Source organism: Protopterus annectens, chromosome 8.part0 (assembly GCF_019279795.1).
Source record: "Protopterus annectens isolate FY-2018-M chromosome 8.part0, PAN1.0, whole genome shotgun sequence".
Classification (NCBI taxonomy): domain Eukaryota; kingdom Metazoa; phylum Chordata; order Ceratodontiformes; family Protopteridae; genus Protopterus; species Protopterus annectens.
Window position 1 is genome coordinate 845972658 of NC_056741.1, and position 14145 is coordinate 845986802.

General features: G+C 40.3%; 1 protein-coding gene across 2 annotated transcripts in view; it reads left to right on the top strand.

Annotated features, from left to right (window-relative positions):
• Positions 1 to 4421: 4421 nt before the first annotated feature.
• Positions 4422 to 14145, top strand: part of RPL10 (ribosomal protein L10) — a 46462-nt gene continuing 36738 nt past the window's right edge. The window contains exons 1-3 of one of the 2 annotated variants that reach the window (XM_044080341.1): positions 4422 to 4440; positions 4576 to 4608; positions 8962 to 9020. In XM_044080341.1, coding sequence (XP_043936276.1) covers positions 4586 to 4608; positions 8962 to 9020 — 82 coding nt within the window. In that variant the 5' untranslated portion in view covers positions 4422 to 4440; positions 4576 to 4585. Of the gene's footprint in view, positions 4441 to 4467; positions 4487 to 4575; positions 4609 to 8961; positions 9021 to 14145 lie in introns of those variants that run through there. The other variant, XM_044080340.1, reaches the window with a different exon arrangement.

Consider the following 14145-nt stretch of genomic DNA (forward strand, 5'->3'; position numbering starts at 1 on the left):
CGGAAAGGGAAAATATTACATATAGTACCAATAAAAATTATGCAGGTGAGGGAATGGAGGTAACAGTTGCACTTGAACTAGCAAGAATGTTGTAATGTGGTTCTGGATTAGAGTAAGAGCAACAACAGCAAAACCTAGGACAGGGTGTGACTGTAGTGGAGATTATTATGAGAAAATATCAGAAATAATACGGAAGGGCATAGGAAAGGTGGTGTGAATAACTAAAGAATAGGAAACAATACAGACATCAATATGGAAAGGAATGCAAAAAGGAAGTGGTGGGAAGAGAAAGTTAAAATTATGGAAAAAGCCAGTGCAGTTTATGAGGAGAGTAAGTGAAGTTATAAATGCTAAATAAAATGTTTGCAGTGTTACACAATCTCAGAAATAAATCTACAGGTCAAAATTGTTTTTGGGGAGAGTTTTAGCTCAAGATTTTCTCAGGTAAACTCTGAGCCATATAACTGCAACTAACTCTGAACTAAAAGAAGCTTCCAGAAAAATATTCCCGTACCTTCCTTGATGTCAGCCTTCACCTTTCATATTCCATATAACCATTAACTCTGAAAGAGAAAAAATAAAGTGCCAGGTATGCAGACACTGTTGTTGTGTCTTTCGGCTTTTCACGGTTAGGGGTCGCCACAGCACAACTCCGGTCCGCTAATGATTGGCAGTTGATTTTTACGTGCTGAGTTGCCGCCCCTAATGCACAACCTTCAACGAAGGTACGCCCATTCACGCATGTCTCCACAGAAGACGCTCTAGCTAAGAATCGAACGGGACAACATCATGTTGTGAGGTGACAACGCTACCGCAGCACCACCACCGGGCAAGACACTACAGAATTAAAAATAATTGCCCCCCAAATACTATCCCCCTTTTTTGCAATCTGTTATTCTCTCCAGTTTTATAACATCAACAGAAGAAGGGTGAAGCTCCTTCCTTGGTTAAGCACTCAGATTATTTGCTGCTGACCATGGTATGTGGTAAGTCTTTTTAGATGGATAAGTTATTTATGACAATTCCTATAAGCATGGTCTTTTCTCTGAAATGCGATTGGTGGTCGTAATAACATATGCTATGCCAGTAAATGCCAGCTAACTGGAGGGTTTATTTTCAGCTTGAGTCGCATGTGCTCGTTTTTCCATTTCATTGTCCATTACTGTTCAAGGGGTCGTTATACAAAAGTGCTTGCTGCTTATTGTGGTGATACATTTAGGTCTGAAACTTTGGTATTAATACTCTAATCTTGATCTCCTACAAATATACTTATTTTTGACTTGTGCATATCTACACAAACTCCTTATTTCCCTGACTACATATTTTAGCGTTTTCTTTTTCCCAGAATACACAAGCTCTTACGTTTAGAGCTTATGCATTCACTGTAATGCAGTACACTTGCTCCCTGGTCACCAAAATAAAGCTCTAAAAGCAACATTTCAAGAAACACCGTACTATTAGTTTGTACAGCAGGGGAAACAGTTTAACAAGCTAGTGATTCAAATACAACATTCTGGGCTATTTTGACTGCCAAAAGGTAAATGACAATCTCCTTATTCTTCCATCAGCACAATGAAATGTTCACCCTGAGTCCTTCCATTAAGTAGATCTCCAACTTAATTGATCAGCAAACACAAATAAAAAGAAGTTTTCCTGTAGCTGGCAAAATTTCAGTCACTTATCTAATCCCATTACTGCAGGTCATGGGTGACTGCCTGAGATGCTGATGATCTTGGTTGGACTAATGACACGGGAAGCTGGAGCACTGGTTGGGGGATTGGCTTGGGCAACCAATAGTCAGCTCACCTACCTTTTGGGACAGCTTGCATTTTCACAGCACAATATTGCTGTATAGCAGAGGCCGGAAAGCAGCATTAGTGTCTTACAAGTAAGTGTGCATAGAAAGGGAAGGGTAGATGTCAAGGAGTAAATGGATAGGAGCACCCATGGGTTCATGCTTGCATCATTACACACCCTCTCCTCAGGGAAGCATATGGTATATAAAATATCTCTGCAGTTAGGAACGGATAATGCATGACCAGGGTACCTCAATCCTCCTCCCTGGGAGCTGGTGGAATACTTTTCCTACTGTGCCTCCAGGTTGATAGCCCTGGTCCAGCGGATAAACCAGTCAGTCTAGAGGGAGCTAGGGGAATGAGAGGCACTGACCACATACAGATGGTCATCCTGGGGAAAACAGACAAAAAATGTAATAAAAAAGAAATTTCAGTTACTATACCATTTTGTTTAGTTCATGAATGTTTTTTTACAGAGCTGTGATCTATGCCAGATGTCAAACTCCAAATGCTAGTCATTACATCAGGACTGTGTTGTATTGGAATGATTATTTTATACAATTATTTTAGTTCTTTGCCTTGCAGAACACTGTGAAGTTTCCAGACTGAAGCACCAGATTTAAGACTTTAGTATTTATATCTTTTGTGATGGTTAGTTCTTGCATCATGACTGCTTTGTCTGGTATCCCCCAAGAATATGATACATATTTGCACTCAACTGATTAACCTCTGTGTTGGCCCCAAAGTGAAACAAAGGCAACTAGCAGTGGTATTAAATGTAGCAACAACAAAGCATCAGGTAGCAATATCCCTCTACACTGTCAATGCTTCCATCAATGACAGAGGCACACTTCCCAGATCATATTCAGTTGTATGTGCTACTGTTTTTAAAACCAACTATATAACTAGATCTACATTCTGTGCATCATTAAAGTGATGTCGTTATGTGATCTACATTTATTCCACTCCCACAAAATGTGCAAATGTGACCAATAAATCATCATGCCCATTTGCTTTGTGAGCTTAAGACAGTCTTCAACAAATCCTACACCATAGTGGCTATAATCCATCTATATTTAGTTGTAAATGATACTGTCAATAATTGTCTATAGCTGCTGGAGAATAAAGACCATGTGAAAAGTGGTGCTGGGGTATTTCTGATATCAAATTCATATACCCCATCAGCCTTGTGATTACAGTCTTCGTTATCCTTCTTACTGTGCAGCTGATTTTACTGCTAACTTGTAAATTCTGTAACGTGAAAAAGGTACTTCTGGTCCAGGGACGAGTTCATCTCATGATGCACGGTGGAGATGATGAAATAAATATTTATCACATATGCCTGTTCTGTGCTAAAGCACTTTATGAAATGCATTTTTCTTCAGTGTGTAATAAAAACTGTCATTCATTACATTAAGTGTACACCAGTGGGCAGACAAAGACATACACATCTTCTAACAATGGACACTGAAAAGGGGTATGAAAGAAATATTTGATGTGAAATAGAGATATTTCTATATTTTACATTTGTTTACCGGAAAAGTCCGACTTGACACAGGTGCTTTTTCAGCGGAGGCCCGGGGAGAAAAGCTACAACCACAGTAAGTACTCGGTCAGTCAGTTATGTTTACCACTCTGAAATTACGACTTTGCACATGTCATCATATTAAGACAACTCCATACTGTTAACAGGACGCTGAAATACCCCCCCCCCAAAAAAAAAAATATATATATATATATATTCTATACACATACATATACACAACCAACTAAATCAAATCCGTAGAAAATAACAATGTTGTAATTAAAATGCAAATAAAAGAAAGCGAATCAGAAAAACTCTAAAAGCCTGCACCATGTATTAACTGTCTAAAATGATAATTTAACAACATAATGAACATACCTTAGCATAACCTTCACTACACTACTCAAATAATATAAAACATTTACCTGACCTATTAAAGCAATTAAAAACGGAGATCTTTAGTAGAAAACTATCTACAACACAGCCCTTTCCTAACATTAAAGCAAACGATGTGGCGTGCAGGAGTGTGGTTTGATTAGATGTAACCGTCTCACAGACCCAAAAGTACTCTACGGGAAGGCCCGGGTAACACCTGACGCAAAATCCATGCCAAGTACAGTATCAGATGGAGCGCGTTACACTGACTAGTGGAGTACTTGAACCAAGCATTGTTACTATATGACGAATTGCCTAGTGGTGTGCCAAATGCAGCAGCACAGCGCTGAGTCAACTAGCACAGAGTAAGTGTCAGGCAAGTAGAATGTTGGTCAACACCTGCGCAGAGCGAACATTGGATGATGGCTTCAGCCCATAATGACTGTAATTGTACTGGAGGCTGGCCGAGTGCCTTTGAACAATAACGCACATAAGTACATATTGGAAAAATGCATCTGTCCACAGTCCCTTTCCACAGTTTTTACTCATCAAGAACCAATATTCACATTACTGAGTGACTAACATATCTTCGAAAGTTATAGACGTCCTTAATACACGTAACAAAAAGGAGCGACAAATGAGTTACACGGACGCCAAAGTAATACATGTTTGCGCAAGCTCCATACTTGTTCTCGCGTTGTGGAGAAAGATTACGCTCCGCCTTTTCGCTCTTTTCTCCGCGAGGTAAGCGAAGAGGAGCAGTAGCTAGTTGTGCTCCCATTTGGAAATCGTGAATAAAGTTATATTTTCTTTTGAGCTTTTCGGTTATAGGTTTATTTGGTATTGTAATTTGCTAAAATATTGTTTTTTGTGTTGTAGATCCGCAGTCATGGGTCGTCGCCCAGCGCGCTGGTGAGTGTTTGTCTGTGGGCCTAATAAGCTGGTTGTACCCTTTTAGCAATTATGTTCTTGGCATCCTTGGAAGTATGACTGTGATGTTCAGCAAGTCAGCGAAACTATGTATGAAGTGTAGTATTGTTTTATTTATCTAGTTTGCTTTTTGGGGTGTCTTGGTCATTTGAAGTGAAGCCCCAAAAAAGTTTTATGTAATCTCTTCATAAGGTCTGTTTTAACTTGTAGTATGTTGCGGTGGTTATGGGACTACTGTAGTTTTGTTCAAAACGTTTATTGTACTGTCATAGTTGTACGTCAAGCAGCACTGCTGCTGCCCTTTCCGGTTTTTCTTAGTTATACTTTGTCGTATGATTAAAAATATGCAAATTTGAATGTTCACACCAGATCCTTTGTATAATGTGTGTATGTGTGTGTGTCACACCGTGTATATATAATAATTGCACGTAAAGCCAGCAAAGAAAATAACTTGGTTTGTTTCACTTATGTGGTGGTACCTTGGCAGCTTAATGGCTTGAGTTGGACGCTGCTGTTGAGTTTTTAATGCTTTTTTTCATATCTAGTTATTTATATTTAGTGCTGTTTGGTAAGATTGTGTCGTCCTAGTCGTATAAGGACTTGAGCCCCCTTTGCCCATTATTCTGATGTTATTGGAACAAGTCTGTTTTACTCGGCTGTTTTCTGTATAAAACTTTTAATTGTTGCCTTTTTAGTCACTTGACTATCCAGCAAATAGCTAGATTCACACTCGTGTCTGCAGTAGTAGGTGCTCTCTCATTTGTAACAGTTTATTTGCAGTTTAACCAGGATAGTCCATTGGACCTAAAGAACCCATTTTCAATGGAGTCCTGGGGAGAAAAGCACCACATATAGATTATACAAAGATTAACTACCACACATAGATTACCTGAAGATTATACAGATTAACATTTGTACTATTTCTGTTTATAAGAGTGATCAAACGTATGTGAATCAAAAGTAATAAAGACAAAATCAAAGTAGGTTTTTTTTTTTTTTTTTTTTTTTTCCTCTTATTTGTGCCACCAGATCGTTAGTCCTGTAATCTAGATTCTTATTTAATAAACATTTTCAAATTTTATATGGGACTGTGGGAAGTATAAAGTTGTGTGAAGGAGGGGGTGTCAAGCCAGAAAAGAAACGTCAAAGACTGAAAATGGGTGCATTCCTCCACAGAGTGCAGTTGAGGTCTGGTCACTATCTGCATACTTTTATTTTTTTATTTATTTTTTCTCCTCTCTCTCAATAGACTAAGATTTGCAATCTGTAATTGCACCGGATAGCAGCTGTTACGACAGCTGTAATGTGCAGCAGTGTCCAGGTAGTAAACAGTTCTATTGCCTGCTTCAAACGAGGCAGTTTGACAGCTGTAAAGCTTACACTTTTTGGTAAGAAGCTGGTTATAAAAAAAGTTTGATTTGTTCCTTGGGGGGGGGGGGGTGACTCCTCCACACTACTTTCTACTCCAGCATCATGATATGCCTTGAGTTGGGTTGAGAGATTTACCCAAATGATTATAGGCCCTCTGCATGTCCTGTTGCCTGCTGGACTCTAAATACAGTGCTGCTATAGTCCATTGTAAGGGAAGGTTGTGACTGTGTGTTCTGTATGGTAAAATTATGATCCATTTCTAAATGTATGTTGCCTGGGGTAAAAAAATTCTGTGTGGCTTTTTGGTGATTGTTTGTATAAGTGCCCTGCATTACATGCCATGTAGTGGAGTCTCCCAGAGTTCTGTGCTGGGACCTATCTTGTTTGACATCTATTTTTTGAAGTAAAAAGTCAGTATCAAAGGGCTTTCACTGATTAAGTTTGCAGATGGCTGCTAACTAAGAGCGATCTTTAAATACCCAAACGACTTTGCCAACCTGCAGGAAAATAACTGCCGTCAAAACCATGGATTGAAATTGAATGCCAAAAAATGCATCATCTATCCTTTTGACAAGTCTACCCTAGGGAATTACCAGTGTGCCTCCAAAGAGTTGACACTGTTTGGGATTTGGGAAGTTGTGTGGACAGTTACAATGATGGGACACATTTGAAAATTCAGTTTATAAGCAAAGGGATTCTGTCTAAATGTAAAGGGTTCTTATTGTCTGCTTTTACTCAAGTCTAATTAGTCCAATCATTAAGCATAATTCCCCTTTGGCATGCATCTCTCCAGACACATGCAACGACTGGATCTCCTACAGGTAGCCTTACTAAAGGGATACAAGACTTAATATATTCTACATGGATCTACTTGGTCTGTTACTACACTCACTATTCTACAGACTTCCAAGAGATGACTTGTGTTTGTTATACAGATTATTCTCAAGTAATACTGATTGGTTTACTACACATCGAAAAGTCAAGTGGTATGAGAAGTGCTTTGTTCAAGGATTTTGATCATTTCTTCAAAACATTCTGTTAATGTTGCAGGGAGCAAACTCCTCATCTAAGTGTGGTTTGGCTCTGTGGATGGGAAATGTAATATTTACCCCAGGACTGCCCCTGTGTTGTTAATGGACAGAGTACCTAAAATTCTTTCACCCTATGTATGGGTCCCCTCAAGTAACGTGCGACCTCATTTAATTCTAACTGGGAGTAATGTACGGTTGTTGACCATGGGATGGGCAAGGCCAATCCAACACCAAGTGGGATAGGGTGATTCAGGCACCAGAAGGGAAACTGGCTAGGTTTAAAATGGCCCAGAAGAGTAGCTAACCTCGAACTTTCCTATAAACTTTGTTCTTGGGAGTGTTTATTTTTCTTTGTGAACTCTGAATTAGGAATTCTCCTGTTTTACATAACTTTACGTATTATTCACTGTAGACACAGTTTTTAGCGCGTCTGTTTGCTTATAGCCTTCTGTCCAGTTGCAGGTCTCACTAGTTTTGTCACTGCAGCAGTGTGTGTTGCAGAAATCAAGGTACACCATACTTCCAGACCCACTATAGTTTGGCTTTAGTTCCCGGTCAGAGCTGTTTAACTGCTCGTAGTCTGTTTTTGTTAAGTTGAATTTAAGTGGATCTGTCACTGCTGTATTGGTTGTTTTTTGTGTGTGTTTGCTTCACTGAGATTAATTATAATGCCATTGCTGAATGTGTGTGCATTGAGTATTTTGTGTTAGAGGCTTTTTAAGTGAAAAGGTGTACAAAGAAATTTTGATGGTGCAAGAAGTTCTGTTTTTGTAGTATGGGGGGGGGGTCTTGGTTTCATAAGAACTCAAACTCAAAGCACATTGTGTGTTTTTGTTTTTTGTAATAGTCTGAAAGCTTGTCTGTTTGAGGAGTTGTTTATATTCTGAGCTGAAAGGCAGCAACATTCAATTTTGGCTGTATAAAAAGCTTCATTCCATTTGGATAAAAGAATGGAATTAATGGTGTCTAGATCTTAGAATATTTGTGGTGGCATTATACTAATTTGTAATGCTTCCGAATTGTGAAGAAAAGTGGTGCAGCTACCAGCCAGCATGTGCACTAGCAAGTGATACCCATTCCCTGTGACTCTCGCACTTGGCGGCACACATTCCATTCCGTATAATTAAACTGGAATGCTATTAAAAATGGTGAGGAGAGAAGTAAAATTCATTGTTTTTGCTCATTCGCATTTATGAATAAATGCTGTAAGACTGTATGGGGAAGGGTGCAACAGCTGCCCTTGTGCAGTACACGAGATTATTTGGTCTTTATTACCTGTTTACTTCAGCTTTTGCTAGCACTGAGATATTTTGCTGTGCCATTGCTTAACAGCAGTGTTTTGTGGATATCCCCAAATCTATTGTCCTTTTCCTCTCTCCTCATTTTGAATATGGATCCTTTTTGACATTCTTTGTAAATGGTTTTGTAGGTCTGTCATTTTTGGGGTAATGCTGTGTTTTGGTTTTGTATCCTGGATTATAAAGTATCACACTTAGAAGCTTGTTAAAAAAAAAAAAAAAACAATGCTTTAAGTAAAGTTAAATGGTTTTAAGGATACACACTACCTATAAAGAATTAAAAACAAACTTTTGATGTACCACGTGCACTGCTAGCTACTACTTTAGCAACCTAACATTGTTTGCATAAAATCTCAATCAAAAATGCACAGTGTGCAGATTTATAATCGGAACGAATCTGCTATATTTGACTGCTTTGGCTGTCATGTCTGTCACTTAAGGTGCCACAAAAAATGTTCATTGTGCTCCTTGCCAGTTGTGAGGTATACTTGTGGAACTTTACATGTGGTATATAGCTGGATGCTAGGTTTGGTAGAATAGGGTGTCTGGTTTCATTACATAGCATATGCTAGAAGTTTAGATATTGTTGTGGGTACATTTTTCACTGTTAATGCTTTTTTGTTTTTGGTATTTAGTTACAGATATTGCAAGAACAAGCCCTACCCAAAGTCACGGTTTTGTAGGGGTGTTCCTGGTAAGTGCTCAAATTTCCCTCTGACTTTTATTATGTACATTGGAATTACTTAAATTTGTTACCAATATATATGTGACTTAACCACAGTGGGCACATTTTCAGATTCAGCCTGGTACACAATCAAAAACATTGCAATTCTATACTTTTCAGTACAAACGTTGACCTACACATTCTGTACAAAATATAAAGCACAGTACTGCACAATCTGATGTATATGGTTTTACTTAAGCTTAGTTATGTAATAGTGTGTGTGAAGAAATGGCAACTTATGTAGTGCTTTGTTTATATTGAGTTACTGTAATTGATGGCTTAATTCCAAGTGTGAGCTGGTAAGGAGCATTTCATAACTAGCTGTATTATGCAGAAGGGTTAAAGAGACCTGACTGTGATCTAAGTTTTGAGGAGGTGGTGTGGCATTACCTGGCTGATGCTGGCCATTCTCCTGTGGGGGGTCTGCTGTCAGGGCACCCCCTAGTAGAGGCTGCAGGGGCTGTTCTGGTGTATGTGTTTTAGTAAGAGGGATGGGCAGCTTACTCACAGGAGCATGCAATAACAGCTGTAGAACATCATTGTATGCCCATTTCTCTCGTGGAAATTTTTTTTCCAAGGCAAGTTGTTGCCTGGAGTGGACTGTTACCTTTGTTTCAATGAGGATAGGGTAGAGAATTTTTGGCATAGGTGGACCAAAGCATTTAATGGGGTTTTATTTACAATTACTAGTTTTTCACACAATAGTATTCACTGTTTTGTGTAATTAGAAACTCTTGCAGTTTCTGTGCTGGTTGCCACCATAAATCTGTACCCGCTCTGGACAGCTTTATAATTTTTGTACAGTTAAATGAGTAGCAGCAGTGGATGCACTGGACAAAAATGAGCATGTTCAAGTTTGATGTAGCTTGCAGTATAACTGTACTTGCAGTTAATATATTTTTTCAGTGAGCAACTTTGGAGGAACTTGCACCTAATTTTTGCAAAATGTGCATTTGGGATATAAAAAGTCAGTCTTTTTAAAATGTGCATTTGGGATATAAAAAGTCAGTCTTTGAAAATCCAGAGCAACACATCAGTTTCTGCAGTTGTTGATTCATACTGGCTGTGTCTGCTTACTTTTCAAAGCAGTACAGGATTGCGAGTGGTGGAAATGGGTTTCCACAGTATATGGCAGGAAAAAATGAAGGAACTGGAAGTTTAGTAAAGGGTTTCATGACAATGAATCGCACACATGCTGTTAAGTGAGTGTTCAATGCGTGGTACACCATAATTTTTTTGTATGAAAGGGGTTTTGAAGTTTAAGTTCTGTTAAAGATGTACTGCATCAGCTTTGTGAGAGGAATGTGGAGCCACTGAAGTGCTAAAATTCTGTTCTTGCAGTATCTTTGTGTTGAAACTTATGGGAAAGTTGCGTTATTAAATGTGGAGGTCTGTTTCTGAAGGTGATTACAAACGTATCAACTGTACAAGGAGCTGTTTTTAAAAAAGAAATGCACACATTTGATTTTTTGTTTTCCCACTTGTTTACCGAAATGGAACTAGTCATCTGTCTACTGGTGTCAAGCACTCGTATTCTGTAATAGAATTTCTTGTGATCTCTCTGCTTTCATTTGCATAGGTAATACTGTCCTCAGTAGCTGTAATCCTCCTTGGTTTGTCTGGAAGAGTCATTAAAAATACTTTTATTATTAATAGCACTAATGTGAGGTATTGCTAGTAATTCTAGAAGGGCAGTGGATGTGTAACATATGCCGACATAGCTAGCCAGAGATTTGTAAAGAATTTAATGTCATTTGTATAACTGACTTGTGCAGATACTTTGCTTGTGTTAAATATACCAATACTGGGTCCTGCTGGACAGAAAAGGAATACATTTGTATGTTAGACTATATTGTAACTGATGAAACTAATGTGTTTGTAACAGAGGATACTGGAAGAGAAGAGGTTAATCTCAGTCCATTTAACTTTGAAAAAAGTCTGAAATTAAATTACCTGGTTTAGGCCATAAGATTGTTCATAACTTCATACTAGGCTATCTGCCCTAGGGCATTTATAAGCCTAGCCAGAGTGTGTGTGGCTTTCACCACCCATTTTAAATTTTGCTATGACCTTTTTCAAGGTTAGTATACTGTGCTTCTGTCTAACAGTGAGAGAGAAGTGATAACGGCGTAAACCTACAATCTCCCATCCACTCCAAGATTCCTCTTGAAGAGAGTCAATGAGGGACTCTGCCTAACCTGGACTGGGATTTTATTCCAGAGTGAAGGGAGCCTCTGGGTTATGAATCTGTCCCTCCAACATGTCCTATTTATTTCAGTTCTGAGGTTCAAGTCTCTCGACAGTGTAGCTCGTTGGGATTTGGATTTTCTGAGGTGCAGCATGTCCATTAATTCCGGGTTGGAGATGGCTTTATACGTCGGGCACAGATCACCTCTGAGCAGGCAGTATGCCACTGAGTAGAGCTGGAGTTTCTTTAACTGGGCAGCATATGGCATCTGTTTGAGCCCTTTGATCCTCTTGGTGAGGTACTTTTGGGGTCTTTCCAGTTGCTGCAGGTGTCTGGTAAGGTACATCCCAAAAGGGGCATTGTATTAAATTATGGGCATGATGAGGGATGAGTAAAGAGGCACAATGACCTCCCCTGATCTAGATGTGAATCCCTTCATGATTAGGTGGGCTATAAAAAAAAATGTTTTTCTAAACACTTGGGCCATGTGGGTGTCAAATGAGATTGCTATCAACTTGGGTCCCCAGGTCCCTAATTACTTCTGTACTTAATGGATTACCACCTATGTGGTAATTTGTGGGCACTTTGTTTTTGCCAAAGGGGATGACTATACACTTTTTGGCGTTTAGCTTGAGGCCATGGCTCTGGCACTAGTTGTCTGTTTCTATGCGGCCCTTTTGGAGGATGCTTGTGACTGCTGGAGAGTCTATTATGGCGCCTAGTTTGCAGTCATCTGCGAACTTGGTCAGCCACTGTCCTTCCGTGTTGGCCTGTACCGCCGAGAAATATATACCGAACAAGAGGTCCCGTGGTTTGGAGTCTGACATGGCTCCAGCAATTCTAATCATGTGGGTTCTGTCCTTGAGCCAGTTTGCAACCCATCTAGTGACATAGGGGTTTATATTTAAGCTGGTGAGCTTATCTATAATGCCCGAGTGGGGTATTGTATCGAAGGCTTTTGCGAGGTTCAGGTAGGCTGTGTGGACCACCTTCCCCTCGTCAATGGCCTTGGTGACTGTTTCAAAGAAATCTACCAGGTTTAAGAGGCAGGATCTGTCCTTAACGAAGCCAAACTGGGTAGGATCCAGTGTCTGTAGGTCCCCAGTATCTTTTATTTATGAGGTCCATGATCCTTTCCATAGCGCAGGATCTGTCCTTAACGAAGCCAAACTGGGTAGGATCCAGTGTCTGTAGGTCCCCAGTATCTCTTATTTATGAGGTCCATGATCCTTTCCATAGCTTTGCAGACCAAGCTAGTCAGGCTTGTGGGGGTGATAGTTTCCAGGATCCGTTGAGGCACCACCTTTTGTGGAGAGGGACCACTGTTGCTTTACGCCACTCTTTAGGTACATATCCTGTAGTAAGGCTGAGATTGAACAGTGGTTTTATGTTTGGGTTTAGCTCTTCTGGAGTTCATGTAAGATGCAGCCTGGGACACCGTCTGGTCCCATTGATGCTGTGTTTTTTGCTTTGGAGAGGGTGGCTCTTACCTGAGCATCCGAGGTTCCTAACAACTAAAAGCCTTGTGATTATCCTTGGTGTCCTGTGCAATTTTTCTCTAAGCTGGCCTTAAGATGATTTTGAGTGCCCGTAGTTTTTTGCTAATACTGATGAGAGATGCCTTCCCTTTTTGGGATTTTGCTCTATGATGTAGTAGCTTCCTCCTTCTATTGTATAGTTTATGGCTGGGGTCCACCAGACAGGAGGATTGGGTCTTGGTTTTATTTGGGTTGCATGATCCATGCATTCCTGAATGTGTTCATAGAATGCGTTTATAAAGGATTCTGCGGTCTGGGCTATATTTTCCACAGGCCTGGGGGCTTTGAAGGATTCCACCTCTGTTTTGAGGAGTGTGAAATTTGCTTTAAAGAAGTTTTTCACTGTGGTTTTCTGGGCAAGGGGTGGGGTCGGGATGTGAATATCCAGTGAGATTAGTTTATGGTCTGATCTTACTAGTGAAGGATACACTTCTGGTTTGGAGCATAGAGTCCCCATGTTGGTGATGATCAGGTCCAGTATGTTTTCCCCTCTTGTGGGAGTGGTAACAAGTTGTTCCATAGCATTTGAGTTTATAAATTGTAGGAACCTTTGGGCAAGGGTGTTGGAGCTAGAGTAATGCTCCCAGTCTATGTTTGGGTAGTTGAAGTCGCCCAATATAATGGTGTTTGGAGATACCTTCATATTTTCCAGTGTTCTCAGGAAGGCCAAATGGGGTTCCTGGGTTTGAGAGGGTGGTTTGTAGCCAGTTATAAACTGGAAAGCAGTTTTACCCACTGTTAGTTGCACATGGATAGTCTCTGATGCTTCGTGCTGTGCCACCAACCTGGAGGTGTGGGTATCTAACAAATATTGATACTCCCCCCCCCCCCCCTCCTTTTGTGGTTCGGTCCAAGTTTTGGAGCTGAAAAGCATGGTATGAGGTGTAACCTGGTAGTGCTGGAGTGCTCTCGGGAGCCTTGAACCAGGTTTCTGTTACTGCACAGATATCCATGCTAAGGAGAGTTTTGAGTGCGTGCATCTTGAGGTTTAGACTTCTGGCATTGAGTAGCATTACTCTTAGTTTCTTATCCCTTGTGATACCTATGGAGGTGGGTTTGTCTTTTGAGCCTTGGCTAAAAGGGCACTATGGGGGTAGCAAGAGCCTTTGCCAATATCCGAAAGCCCAGGGGTGACAGGTGCAAGCCGTCCCTAGCGAAGCATCGTGCCTTGTCGAGCATGTCATCCCAGGCTGACGGGCATTGGATCCCCTTTGAATGACACCAATACTTAAGCCAATTGTTGAAATTGATCCTCTTGTCTTCATATTGTGGCATCATTCTTGGTGAGGGTAAGATGCTACTCAAGGTCAGGGTCATACCGGCCTGGGCTACATGCTCAGAGTTCCTCTGTCTCTCTACATGTAGTCCA